This window comes from Anser brachyrhynchus (assembly GCF_964034855.1).
Source record: "Anser brachyrhynchus genome assembly, contig: SCAFFOLD_261, whole genome shotgun sequence".
NCBI lineage: Eukaryota > Metazoa > Chordata > Aves > Anseriformes > Anatidae > Anser > Anser brachyrhynchus.
The window spans coordinates 149,670-161,979 of record NW_027663787.1 but is presented as its reverse complement, the minus strand read 5'-3'; the positions used below and the strand labels follow the sequence as shown (position 1 = coordinate 161,979).

General features: G+C 36.1%; 1 protein-coding gene across 4 annotated transcripts in view; it reads left to right on the top strand.

Moving 5' to 3' along the window:
• LOC308186807 (maltase-glucoamylase-like) overlaps positions 1 to 12,310 on the top strand; it is a 37,942-nt gene that overhangs the window by 17,073 nt on the left and 8,559 nt on the right. For all 4 annotated transcript variants that reach the window (XM_080608976.1, XM_080608975.1, XM_080608978.1 and 1 more), the window contains 19 exons: positions 172 to 343; positions 1,140 to 1,256; positions 1,732 to 1,886; positions 2,344 to 2,428; positions 2,790 to 2,846; positions 3,348 to 3,472; positions 4,017 to 4,105; positions 4,893 to 4,942; positions 5,421 to 5,591; positions 6,356 to 6,505; positions 7,673 to 7,888; positions 8,890 to 9,044; positions 9,875 to 10,043; positions 10,676 to 10,772; positions 10,886 to 10,998; positions 11,092 to 11,217; positions 11,379 to 11,507; positions 11,630 to 11,737; positions 12,022 to 12,084. In XM_080608976.1, the coding sequence (XP_080465102.1) occupies positions 172 to 343; positions 1,140 to 1,256; positions 1,732 to 1,886; positions 2,344 to 2,428; positions 2,790 to 2,846; positions 3,348 to 3,472; positions 4,017 to 4,105; positions 4,893 to 4,942; positions 5,421 to 5,591; positions 6,356 to 6,505; positions 7,673 to 7,888; positions 8,890 to 9,044; positions 9,875 to 10,043; positions 10,676 to 10,772; positions 10,886 to 10,998; positions 11,092 to 11,217; positions 11,379 to 11,507; positions 11,630 to 11,737; positions 12,022 to 12,084 (2,347 nt within the window). The remainder of the gene's footprint in view (positions 1 to 171; positions 344 to 1,139; positions 1,257 to 1,731; positions 1,887 to 2,343; positions 2,429 to 2,789; positions 2,847 to 3,347; positions 3,473 to 4,016; positions 4,106 to 4,892; positions 4,943 to 5,420; positions 5,592 to 6,355; positions 6,506 to 7,672; positions 7,889 to 8,889; positions 9,045 to 9,874; positions 10,044 to 10,675; positions 10,773 to 10,885; positions 10,999 to 11,091; positions 11,218 to 11,378; positions 11,508 to 11,629; positions 11,738 to 12,021; positions 12,085 to 12,310) is intronic.

Here is a 12,310-nt window from a genome sequence, read left to right as displayed (position 1 = left end):
GTGAAATTAATAAAAATAATAATTTAGTTAATAGACACCTTAAAAATTAGGGGAGTCTGTGTCCTTAGCTTATTTATCATTGTAAATCAGTGAATATAAGTGTAGGTAGAGCTACTCATCTCCATACCCTCTTTATTCTTTGCCCAGTTCCACTCTTTTTTGATTTTTCAGAGCCATCAAAACTATATTTCCTGGGAAACGAAGCTTCCTTCTTACAAGGTCTACTTTTGCGGGGTCTGGGAAGTACGCGGGACACTGGCTGGGAGACAACGCCGCCACGTGGGATCAGCTCAAATGGGCGATTCCCGGAATGCTGGAATTCGGGCTCTTTGGAATCCCTTATGTACGAAATGGTCATTTTTGGTACCTTTTTACAACAAAAATTTAAATTATGCCCTATCAAGCTTGATATATATAAACCCATCTGTGTAAAAGTCTTATAGTAGAACTGTGGAATGGTTTTTGTTGGAAGGGACCTCTAAAGATCATCTAGTTCAACCTAATTCCACCTTTCAAAGCTTAAAATTAATCCCTTTGGGAGTCTATTTAAATATTTTCTTCCCAGGAATAACTGATTTTATCTTTACACCATTTCCCTCTATTGAATATGTGTGTGTATGGATATCAAATATAAGATTTGGTGTTTCAAGCCACCTCATACCTCTGGGAAAGTCTTTAAATGCAATTATTAATGAAATGCCCACATCCCTTTCCAGGATGTGGGCATTTTTCTTTGAATTTCTGTGACCTTGGTACTATTATGCTAATTTATGCATATTAGCACCAATGAGCAGTTTTAGCTTGGAGTCGGTTTAGCTTTCTGTAGGACCTATATTTGAATAATTCTAACTCCACGTGCACAGATGTTGGGCTGAAAAGTATTTACTGAAAAGTCAATTTCTACCTGGCTACTTCGTGTAATATCTCCAGAATTCTGGGGTTCAAACAGAGGAAAACACAATGGAAAATATAAAATTTAGGTACAGATGAAAGATTTGGAGAAATGGGATGTAAAAATGGGATAAATGGCTCTATGACCCTAGGCATCAATTAGGGATGAACAGAAAAATCTCCGTATCTTTAGAGGATTTTTGGTAGAGATGTGCCGTGTGCTCAACAAATTCTGGTTTTATTTTAAGATTGGAGCAGATATTTGTGGTTTCTTTGATGACGTCTCAGAAGAACTTTGCCGGCGATGGATGCAAGTAGGAGCATTTTACCCATTTTCCAGGAATCACAACACCGAACTATGCCAAGTAAGTTGTACATCCTGTTACAGAGATTCATCTTGTGATAAGCTATCGCATTTCTGTTCTGGTAGTTAATACTAAATTAAATTCAGAATCTGTGAAAATAAATTCAGAATCTGTGAAAATAACTTCTGAATTCTGAAAATAACTTCTGAATTCTGAAAAATAACTTCTGAATTCTGAAAAATAAATTTCTACCACTAATAGTTAAACAGTAGACTGGTTTGAAATTGGTGCAACCTTATGCTTAGGAAATCCTTGCTGCAAATAATTTAGGGTTCAGAAAGGTTTAGCTTTATAAGGATTAATTGTAGGCACCAGAGAATATGCTTGGCATCGTTTCATTTTTGTAAATCTACATCTGACATCAAATTTCATACCCATTGGTGTCCACGAATGTGTTGTGCTTGCCAGAACATCCTGATTTTTGGCAGCACCCCATAGACCACAGAAATTAAAATCGCTTTTTGATTACTTTCAGCCCCAGGATCCTGCCTACTTTGGAGCCGATTCGATTTTGGTGAAAACCTCAAAGCACTACTTGAACATCCGCTACACGCTGCTGCCCTACCTGTACACGCTCTTCTACAAAGCTCACACTCAAGGAGACACGGTGGCACGGCCAGTTTTGCATGAGTATGTTCCCAAATCCATTCTTTTTTCTTAGAAAGAAAGAATTCTATCCCACATCTGTTCTTCCTAGAAAGAAGTTAACCATGTCTAGTTTGTGAAAGATACTGCGCATTGGAATATGCACAATGTCTGAATTTTGAAATACAATTTTAGAGTAATCTGGAGAGTCATCAAATCCATCTATAATTTCTGCACACACATCATAATTATCAGTTACTCTAAGAGTTTCTATGAAATTTCATTAGCAGCTGACTAAATTATTCTCTGTCAGCATGTCTGTTTTACAAATTTAATTTTCCTGCCTTTATTCCTATTTATTTTCTTGAAGCTTTTAAACTACCTTAAGAAACACACCCAGACACACTTATGCACAGGCGTAATTAATGCAGACTAAATTAATAAGCTATGTATTTACCTAAGATTAAGCACAATTAATGCCATTGCCTTCCTTTTTGCTTAGGTTTTATTCTGATGAAGCAACGTGGAGCGTGGACAAGCAGTTCCTGTGGGGTCCTGGCCTGCTCATTAGCCCCGTACTTGACCAAGTAGGTTTCACTGTCTCAATGTTTGATATTATTTGATATTTGACATCTTGATATCAAGTCCCGTCATGAATTCCCGAGGAACCTCAAGTCAAAAACTTCAGCTTTCTTACAGCAAATTGCAGCAGAACCCCCTCAACAAGTTGAATTCCTTGACCATCTATCCCCCTAATTCTTTTATTCCTTCGGTTTGAAATTGCCTTCTGATTTTCTGAGTTTTGGGAAAATATTGTTACTCCTCCTAAAAGTAAGGAGGAAGATCAGATTTTTTCTCATTGTCAGCTTTATTACGATTTTGGAAAATTTGGCCTATTGGATTAATTTGCATTCAAATATGAAATTTGTCTCTGTTTTTTCCTTATAGGGGGTGGACACAATTGAAGCATATATTCCTGATGCTGTCTGGTACGATTATGAAACGGTAAGGAAATAGGGTACAGAAATGTGGAGAGTTGCTGATTTTTAGCATTATACCACAGTGATCTCTGCTGGTTTACTTTGGGACCATCGGCAACAATATGGATAGTCTCAGGACTAAAACCTTTTAAGAAAAGGAGGGATTAAGATGAATTGAGGAATTAAGAATTAAGTCAAAAGGGAGAGTTAAGGAACTAGGAATTAAGCCAAAAGAAAGAATTGGGAATTAAGGAATTGGGAATTAAGTAAAAGGAAGAATTTAGGAACTGGGAATTAAGCCAAAAGGAAGAATTTAGGAACTGGGAATTATGTAAAAAAAGCACTAAAGAATGGGAATCAAGTCAAAAGGAAGAACTAAGGAAGTGGTAATTGATTCAAAAGAAAAAATTGAGAGGAATTAAGGAACTGAGGAATTAGAGAGAAGAAAGGAAGAATTAAGAAGAAATAAGGAATTAAAACAGCAGTGGGTGATGTAACCTAATTCTTCTTTATCCCTCTCCGCAAGGGCGCAAAACTGTCCGTCAGGAAGCAGAAAACGCCGCTCTACCTGCCCGCGGACAGGATGGGGCTTCACCTGCGAGGTGGCTATGTTTTTCCTACCCAGCAGCCAGCGATCACCACTGTTGCAAGGTATGTCCAAGGGTGGAATATGATCCTTCACTAAACTGGCAGGAAAATGGGATTTCAAGGAAGGGGCTTGGGGTCATCTGCTTTCAGGAAAAAAAAAAAAAAAGGAAAAAAAGGAAAAAAAGTAGTATTTGGAGCATTATTATTTAGCAGCATTTTAGCACTATTATTATCTAGTAGTACTTAACATTTGAAACTTGGAAATTAAGGACAGTCATCATTCATTTTCATGACCAATGACGTAGTATTTCTTATAATTAACTAGAGAAGATTTTTCTCTTTTCGTTCTTTTTCTTTTTTCTCTCTTTTCTCCTTTTGCAAACTTTCAGTGGATTTTATTCTTTTACTTGAAAATCATCAAACACGTAAACCCTGGATAACCAGGGACCAACACAAGACAATTCTCAAAGTTCTGAAGCCCCGTTGAGCTCTACACTCTTAAAATGAACATTAAAGACTTTTTATTTTATTTTACTTTAAAGACTGTTTATTACACATCTAAAATGTATTTATTAATAAATTGTGGGGTTTTGTTTTTGGTCCACAGCCGTAAGAATCCTATGGGACTGATCATTGCGCTGGATGACAACGAAGAAGCAACTGGGGAGTTGTTCTGGGATGATGGAGAATCCGCACGTGAGTCTTGATCAGCTCTTGTTAGTTCAGGAAAAATGGCCCAAAAATATTTGTAGGGTTGTTGTAGAGTTTTTGGGTTGGAAGGGTCCTTAAAGATCATCTACACGTTCATGATATGCACCCATGCATATGCACACATGTTCTGATATGCACCCAAATGAGTTTCAGTGGGAGAAATACCACGCAACCCCTGTTCACCAAGAAAATTTGGTTAAAGATGAAAACTTTTACATTTCTGACCTTTTTGGAATCAGTTAAATTCCTGGGGACATCAGCAAAAATGTTGTTAACTCAAAAGGTATGCTTACTGACACCAAAATTTTTAAGGCAGCTGCTTCCCATGTTCATGAATTTGAATAACATACCAATATAAAAAAAAAATATATTTTTTTTTATTTTAATCTTGAAGTGAAGGATTTTTTGGCGAATGAAGAATGTTGAATTTTCTAAGGAATTTCTGATTATTTAGGCATCCCATTATCATTTAATTAGAAAGACTTTGGATACTTAAATCCTTCAGGAGCTTTTGAAGCCTCTTTGCCCTTCATGGAATTCATGCTCCTACATCTAAGAGATATTCTGCAGTGTATAATATGATGACTTGATAGGTAATTCCTAAACTTGAAAAAGACTAAAAAAATCACAGAGATTTCAGGAAAATAAAAGGATATTGACATCCTGGGTCAATTCCACAAAAGACGGAAATTGGCAGAATGCATTTTATTTATTTATTTTTTAATGCCTTTCATTCTGTGCTGCAACCAAAATTTATTTTTCTGTATTTTAGCTTCCGATGGCAGTAGAAACTACATTTTCTATGAGTTCAAAGTTTCCAATGTAAGTATACATATGTTTTAAAAAAATTAATTTTCATTTCCAATGTTAAACTTCTATGGGTATTCTCTTTTCCTTTCCCTATTTTCCTACAATATTACTAAGAAATGGAGTATTTGGTAAAAGTCTAAGAGGTGTCATTTTCAAAATATTATCGCTAATGAAATTATTTATAATATCTGAAAAATTCCAATTTCTTGATATATTATAGAGTGAGAAAAAACACCTGATTATAGAATTTATAAATTCTATAAATTTATAAAGTCTGTAAAGGAGAAAAGCTGTAAAACATCATCAGCAGGTAGAATTTGAAAGGAGATTAATACAATGCTTGTGAGTCTCAAAATCTGACAAATTGACAGAAATCCTTGTATATTGGAAAAAAAATGAAGCTGAATATCTCCGATGAGTGAGGGGAAGAGCGGAATTAAGATCTGGGGAAACACTGGCAATTCAATGCAATTATTTCATTGTTTCTCAGAACACGTTGCAATTGAACGTCATAAACAACAATTACTCCGACCCGAACAACCTGGTGTTCGAAGAAATCAAAATTTTGGGATTGCAGGAGGAACTGATGACAGTCACGGTGCTGCAGAACAATGTTGAGCAAGTTTCTTCTCATAACATCACCTATAATCCTACAGACAAGGTAAAGAATGGGAGGAAAACTGGAATTAAATTTTTCTGGAGTCATATATATTAGATATATAAATACTATATGTTATATATATAATTATATAAATGTATATATATAAAATAATTATAATATATTATTATATCTGTTGGGTATATATTACAGTAGAGAGTGGCCAGTAGTATTGTAAGTCTTTGGTATATGCAGATTTTACTGCAGAAAAACAAAGTATAATTTCATTAAACTCACGTATTTAGGTGGCAGATCTGATTTGCTCTCAGACATTGCGAACAAAAAAATGTTTGTTATTTATTTACGTGGGTCAATTACATTTATAAGGGGGGGGGAACAGATTTAGAATTTTAGTTAATGTTGCAGGAGGGAGGTAATATTTGCCTTCTTTACCACTTAATCAAATAGTTTTCAAATCGTAAATATAAAAGGTAAAAAATCAATTGGTTTAAAAAACTTAAGCATTTAGTTAAGAGCTGTGCGATTCTCTTCAGCCCTAGTGTGCTTCCATGTGAGTTGAGGGGTCGGAGCTTTTCCAGATCTGTGCGTGAATTTGGCAACATTTAACATCGGGTGAAATTTAACGGTTGAAATTATTTAACATTTGGAAAAATCAGAGTGCATAAAATGTCATGTTGGGCAAGTTCTTGTTTCTGCAGATCTTAAAAAAGAAAAAAAAAAAGACAATAATGAATGGGATACACAACTTATTGTTAATTTTTGTTAATATTGTAAATTTTTAATTGCTTTATTGTTAATTTTTATAGTTTGCTGTTATAAAAGGGCTCCAGCTTGATTTAGGCAAATCGTACTCCTTAAGATGGACTCTAGGAACCCGCGTCTCTGAAAAATTTGATTGTTATCCCAGCGCAGGGGCCACCAAGGAACTATGCGAACAACGCGGCTGCACCTGGGCTGTAAGCAAAGATTTATCCTGTTTTAAGAATTAAACTTTTTTTTTTTTTACAAGAAAAAGTTCAAATTTTCCTTCTGTCAGATCGCCTCAGAAAACTGTGCTTCATTGAAGCTGTTTTAAACCAGTTCTGAAGTCTGAAAATTAGAAGAAAATCTGGTGTTTTGGAAAATACAGTATATAATAATAATATAGTGTATATTATTATAATGGTGTATTTCTATGATTATAGAAAATAATAGGAATATTAGAAAAATAGAAAATAATATTATTGCTATAAATATATTCTATAGATTATTATAGAAATAATAATAGAGTTATAAAAAATAGAAGAAACTTGATATTCTTACCTCCATTGGGCTCTGCCACTGCCAACAAGACCTGCGATGCATCAGGTTTGGGATTTTTTGCATTTTTTTTTTTTTAAATATTAAGCTTCCATTGTTGAAACACATTCAGCTAAATTCAATTCCTCGAGAAATCCAGAATGAGAAGAGATCCTTGAATCTCGAGGGAATCTTCCACTCTCTGTGAATGTAACGGGTCATGCCCCCGTTGGATATATCCAAACCATAATTCCTGTTCCTGGAGATTTTTAGGTTTTATTTCTGGATTGTTGTGCATGGTTGTGATGACCGTGACAGCGTGATCACAGGCTGGAGTGGTGGACGAATTGCCTGAAATTTGTCATTATTAGATGTATTTGTCGTTATTAGAAATATTTGGGGAATTTTAGATATTTGAGAATGGCTCTTCGTGCAGAAGCATGTTTGGCCAAGTTATGAACTATTTTAAATGTTTTCTTAAGTTGAGTGAGGCCTTGAATTTGGTGACAAAAGGTGCAAAAATACTCATTAGGAGATAAAATGCAATGAGAAGGCACAGATTTGTTTGTACAAATAGGAGAAATGGTGATTATTGAGAGCTGATGCATTAACCAACGTCAGCGCTTGGAATAATTTGAGGGTGAATTCTTGACTGGAACGAATTCATTATTTCTAAAACAGTGTGGATAATAATAACAATCTGCCTTTATTGCTTAACACTGGGGACAAAAATGTGTTATCTGGAAAAAAAACAAAAACTTTTGGAATCCTTGCTGCTTAAAACTAAATTAAAAAAGAAAAGCAAGTGACTCCTTCACTAATTGGCCACGTGCTTGCATTTTCAGGAAGACACCTCCGGTTCTGGTTTGAACATTCCCTACTGCTATTACGGCTCTGACAACAGTTACTCCATCTCCAATGTCCAATACACGGCGTCGGGGCTGGCGGCCAACCTCACCTACACAAACACCATGGCCAGGGCCTTTGAGAGGTCCACGTCGCCCATCAGCACGCTTCGCTTGGAGGTGATATACCACAGCAACGACATGCTCCAGTTTAAGGTATTTCTCCCAGTTTCTGGTCCTCCGCCAGCCAAATTCATTATATTTCTCAGAATGACGTTTTTTGTCAGTTTAGTGTTGCATGGGTGGTGCACTCTCATCAAAATGAGTTTCTTTTTTTAACCAAATGCATGGTTAATGGTTAGACTTGATGATTTTGGAGGTTTTTCCCAAACCAAGCGATTCTGTGTGATTCTGCATGATTCTGAGCAATTCTGCAAGATTCTGTGCAATTTAAAGAGCATTTATTGCTCTTAGGCCATATCTTGTTTTTCGTGGAGGAATTTCATCCCATTTTTTCTACTGGAAAATCATAGATCGAGCATACAATGTCAATGTGTACGTGGGATGTCATACAGAACTGTAACTGAAGAGATTTAATCAATATAATCAGTTCTGTTATGAAACATGACTTTTTCTTGACCGTTCAACTTCTGAAACCTTTAATATCTTATCATTTAGATTATAATTTATTACTCTATGTTTAATAAAATAACTCTAAATTGGGTATATTATTAAAACGAGCAGACATAGTCTTGAATCAAGTCGTGTCATCCTACATACTGCAGAAAACCCAAAGAGGAATCTCTTAAAATTACCTAAAAATTGAACCAAAAATGTGAAATCCATCATACCTAAAAATACACTTAAGATATTTGAATAATTAAGAGTCATTCCTTGTCCAAAATAAAATCTTATTGCTCTTTATTTTCCAGCCCCAATAGTTTGAAGGAATTTGAGAAAGGAATATGCACTGAAGGAAACCATTTAACAGATTTACTAATTTTTAAAGTAATTCTTATCATTATTGGCAAGGTTTTGAACAACTCTGTGTCTGACTTGGAGTCTTCCAGTCTGTAAATTAATTTTATCTAATTCAATAGGAATACTGCTTTTGCTATTTTTTATCCTGAATTTCTGAAAATACAGGTTGCTTATTTATCCTTTTTTTCCTTTTTGGATTCTGTGTGCATTGACCTGAATTAATTTTCCCTGCATAGATTTATGATTATGCAAATAAAAGGTATGAGGTGCCGGTCCCGCTGAATCTCCCCAGCACCCCAACGAGCTCAGCCGAGCAGCGACTCTACGACGTAACGCTCCAGACAAAGCCGTTTGGGATCCAGGTTCGACGCAGGAGCACTGGGACCGTTATGTAAGCCACGCTCACTCCATTCATGTCGGGATTTTGAGTTGAAATTTTCTTTATCTTCTCTCCTTCCTTTTCCCTTCCTCTCTTTTTTATTTTTTTAATTTAATTTTATTTATTTATTATGTATTTTTTTATTTCCCTACAAAGAGTTTCCTTTCCCATATGTAATGCCACGTATAAGTTTTTGTATCCATCCCAATAAATGCCCACATCTGTCCAAAGCTAAACTCTGCTAAATTGGCAATCACTCAACTTTTTCTTAAGTCTGAGATAATTAACCCAGAGGAAAACAGAACTCTCTATTTCAGTAACAGGGCAATTAATAAATGAAACAAGATTAATTTCTTTCCTTGGTGAAGCACGCACCAGCCCTAGAACAATGAAGTTAGCAGCTGGAGGTCTTACTCCTTTCAAGCTAAATATTTTTTGCCATTCTTTAAAGTAATCAGAATTTAATTACAAGTTGAGTTAATTTGTGCCAACAAGAATAAATGATATGTTCTGTAATTCAGCCTCCCACATCTATGTCAGTCATTGGAAGATCTTTACTGGGTTGTAACTCAGTTTTTAACAGTAAAAAAGCTGATTTTTGTCTGTTTTGAAATGATCTGCCCCAAAAAAGAGAAAATAAATTAAGCTCAATAAATAAATAAAAATAATAAAAAAGCAACCACCAAACCTTCTAATGTTTTCTAATCTTTCTTGATAACCAAAACAATTTTATCCCAACTTTTGTGCATAGTAAGACATTTAGAAAAGAGTTGGCCTTGGAAGGGTCGCCAGCCATGCACGATGCTAAAATCACCATTTTGTTGTATTTTGCCCCATTCTAGCTGGGATTCGCAGCTGCCCACGTTCACGTTCAGCGACATGTTCATCCAGATTTCTACCCGCCTGGCCTCCCAGTACTTGTACGGCTTTGGCGAAACCGAGCACACCATGTATCGCCGGGACATGAACTGGCACACGTGGGGGATGTTCACCAGGGACCAGCCTCCTGGCGTAAGTGACAACAAATTCCGATTTTTTCCAAAAAAAATGATGTTTTTTGTTTGGCGTCGACCAGTGTTGATTTGGCTACAGGTGGGTGTCCTCCTATGCGCACCTCAGTGCCTAGACCAGACCTTGGCAAACTCCTGTGATGCTGGGATTCAATTAGGACATAAAATCCAAAATTTTGTGTCTACGTGCATCTGTGTAGTTGTCTGCATAACCCAAATATTTTCAAGGGATTAATTGTGTAATAGCAGCGCTGTATTTTAGCTCAAATTTCCAGCTCAGGTCTTGAACCATCTTGAGAAAATGAAAAAATAAGAGAAAGCCGCTTGTCTTGAAGCTACAGGCTACCTGGAAATACTTCAAAAGAATAAGTTTTCTCCTAGAAAACCTATTTTTAGCAATTTTTAAAGGCAGGAATACATTTGCTTCCCTCCTTCCAAATTTTGTGTAGCTTGACCTCAAAATTTGAGGCTGACAGTGATCGCTCCTGGTCAACGTCTACCGCAGTATGATTTTGAATGTTTTTGGTTGCTGTTGTGCATCTGATCATTTATTTGTAAAGTATCATTTCTTGGGATATGCAAATAAGCAGAAGGTTCATGATGTCATTCCAATAAAAATTACTTTTTTTGCAGTACAAGTTGAATTCCTATGGTTTCCAGCCATTCTACATGGGTCTTGAAGAAGACGGCAATGCCCATGGAGTTCTCTTGCTCAACAGCAATGGAATGGGTAAAATAAAAATAAAAATCATTATTTTCACCACGTGTTTTTTTAAAGCTCAGGTTCTGAGACAGCAGCTTGCTCAGGCATTTGTTGCCTCACTGCCTGATCTCTGTTTTCAGACGTGACGTTCCAGCCCACGCCAGCTCTGACATATCGCACAATTGGGGGAATTCTGGACTTTTACGTGGTTTTGGGTCCAACACCAGAGAGCGTTGTTCAGGAATACACTGCGGTATGATTCCTGCTACAAATTCAAAGTATTTTTTTTTGTTGTTGTTCTGTTTTCACCTGCTTGCATTAAATGTTCTTTCTTCTTCATTTGTAGCTGATCGGGCGACCAGTCTTGCCACCCTACTGGGCACTGGGATTCCAGCTGTGCCGCTATGGATATGAAAATGACTCCGAAGTTGCCCAATTAGTGGAAGACATGAAGGCGGCCAGAATACCCTACGTACGTTGAGAAACAATAAAGCCTGTCAATTCTTGGCCACCTCCTTTCCTCTTGGCCTCCTCCTTCTTGACAGGAAATGACCAAAAAAAGCCCTTTATGTTGATTATTTATTTATTTATTTATTTATTCTTTCTTTCTTTATTTATTTTTGTGAACCACAGGATGTCCAGTACACAGATATTGATTATATGGAACGGCAATTGGACTTCACGCTTAGCCCGCAATTTGCTGGATTACCAAATCTAGTTAATAAAATAAGAGAAGAAGGAATGAGGTTTATCATAATCCTGGTGAGTTTGGACTTCTTCTTTTCAGTTGCAGTCTGGGATTGAATAATGCAGAATACGCTTAGCAGGATTTCTGTATTTGTCTTTGGAACATAAAATTAATATGATATTCCCTGTAATCTTAGGATCCAGCCATATCTGGAAACGAAACCAATTACCTTGCCTACGAAAGAGGCTTGCAGAAGGATGTCTTCATAAAGTGGCCCAATTCCAACGAAATTGTCTTTGGAAAGGTGCAGTTCTTAAAAAACATTTTTTTTGTATTTTATCCAAACCAGCATCATGCCAGCCAAGACGTTAAAAGACTTCCAATATCACATTAATTCCCGAATTTAGGTCAAAACACCTTTGGTTTGAGTCACCACTGGAGAACATAACAAGCTGTTATATAAATCTACATATTTATATAGATTATTTTGAATCTATTATTTTAAATAGATATGTTTATATAGATTATAAAGCCATATATTATACCCAGTTTCATTTGGTTAATTTAATGTGTTCTTCCTCCTATTAGGTCTGGCCGGATTATCCCAACGTGCAAGTTAATAACACACTGGATTGGGATACCCAGGTGGAAGTAAGCATGAGTACTTTTTGTCAATAGTCACAAACAGGGCAGGAACGCCAAAGTTATCAGATTATGGCAAAAAAAAAAATGATGATAAAACTGAGTTGGCGGAACAGGACAGACCAAAAAAAAAAAAAAAAAGAAAATCAAAAATACCACAGGCATGAGATGCAGAAAATGTCAAGCCTGTCTTCCAGAACATCTAAAAAATGTAGCAAAAGCAATTTTTTTAGCC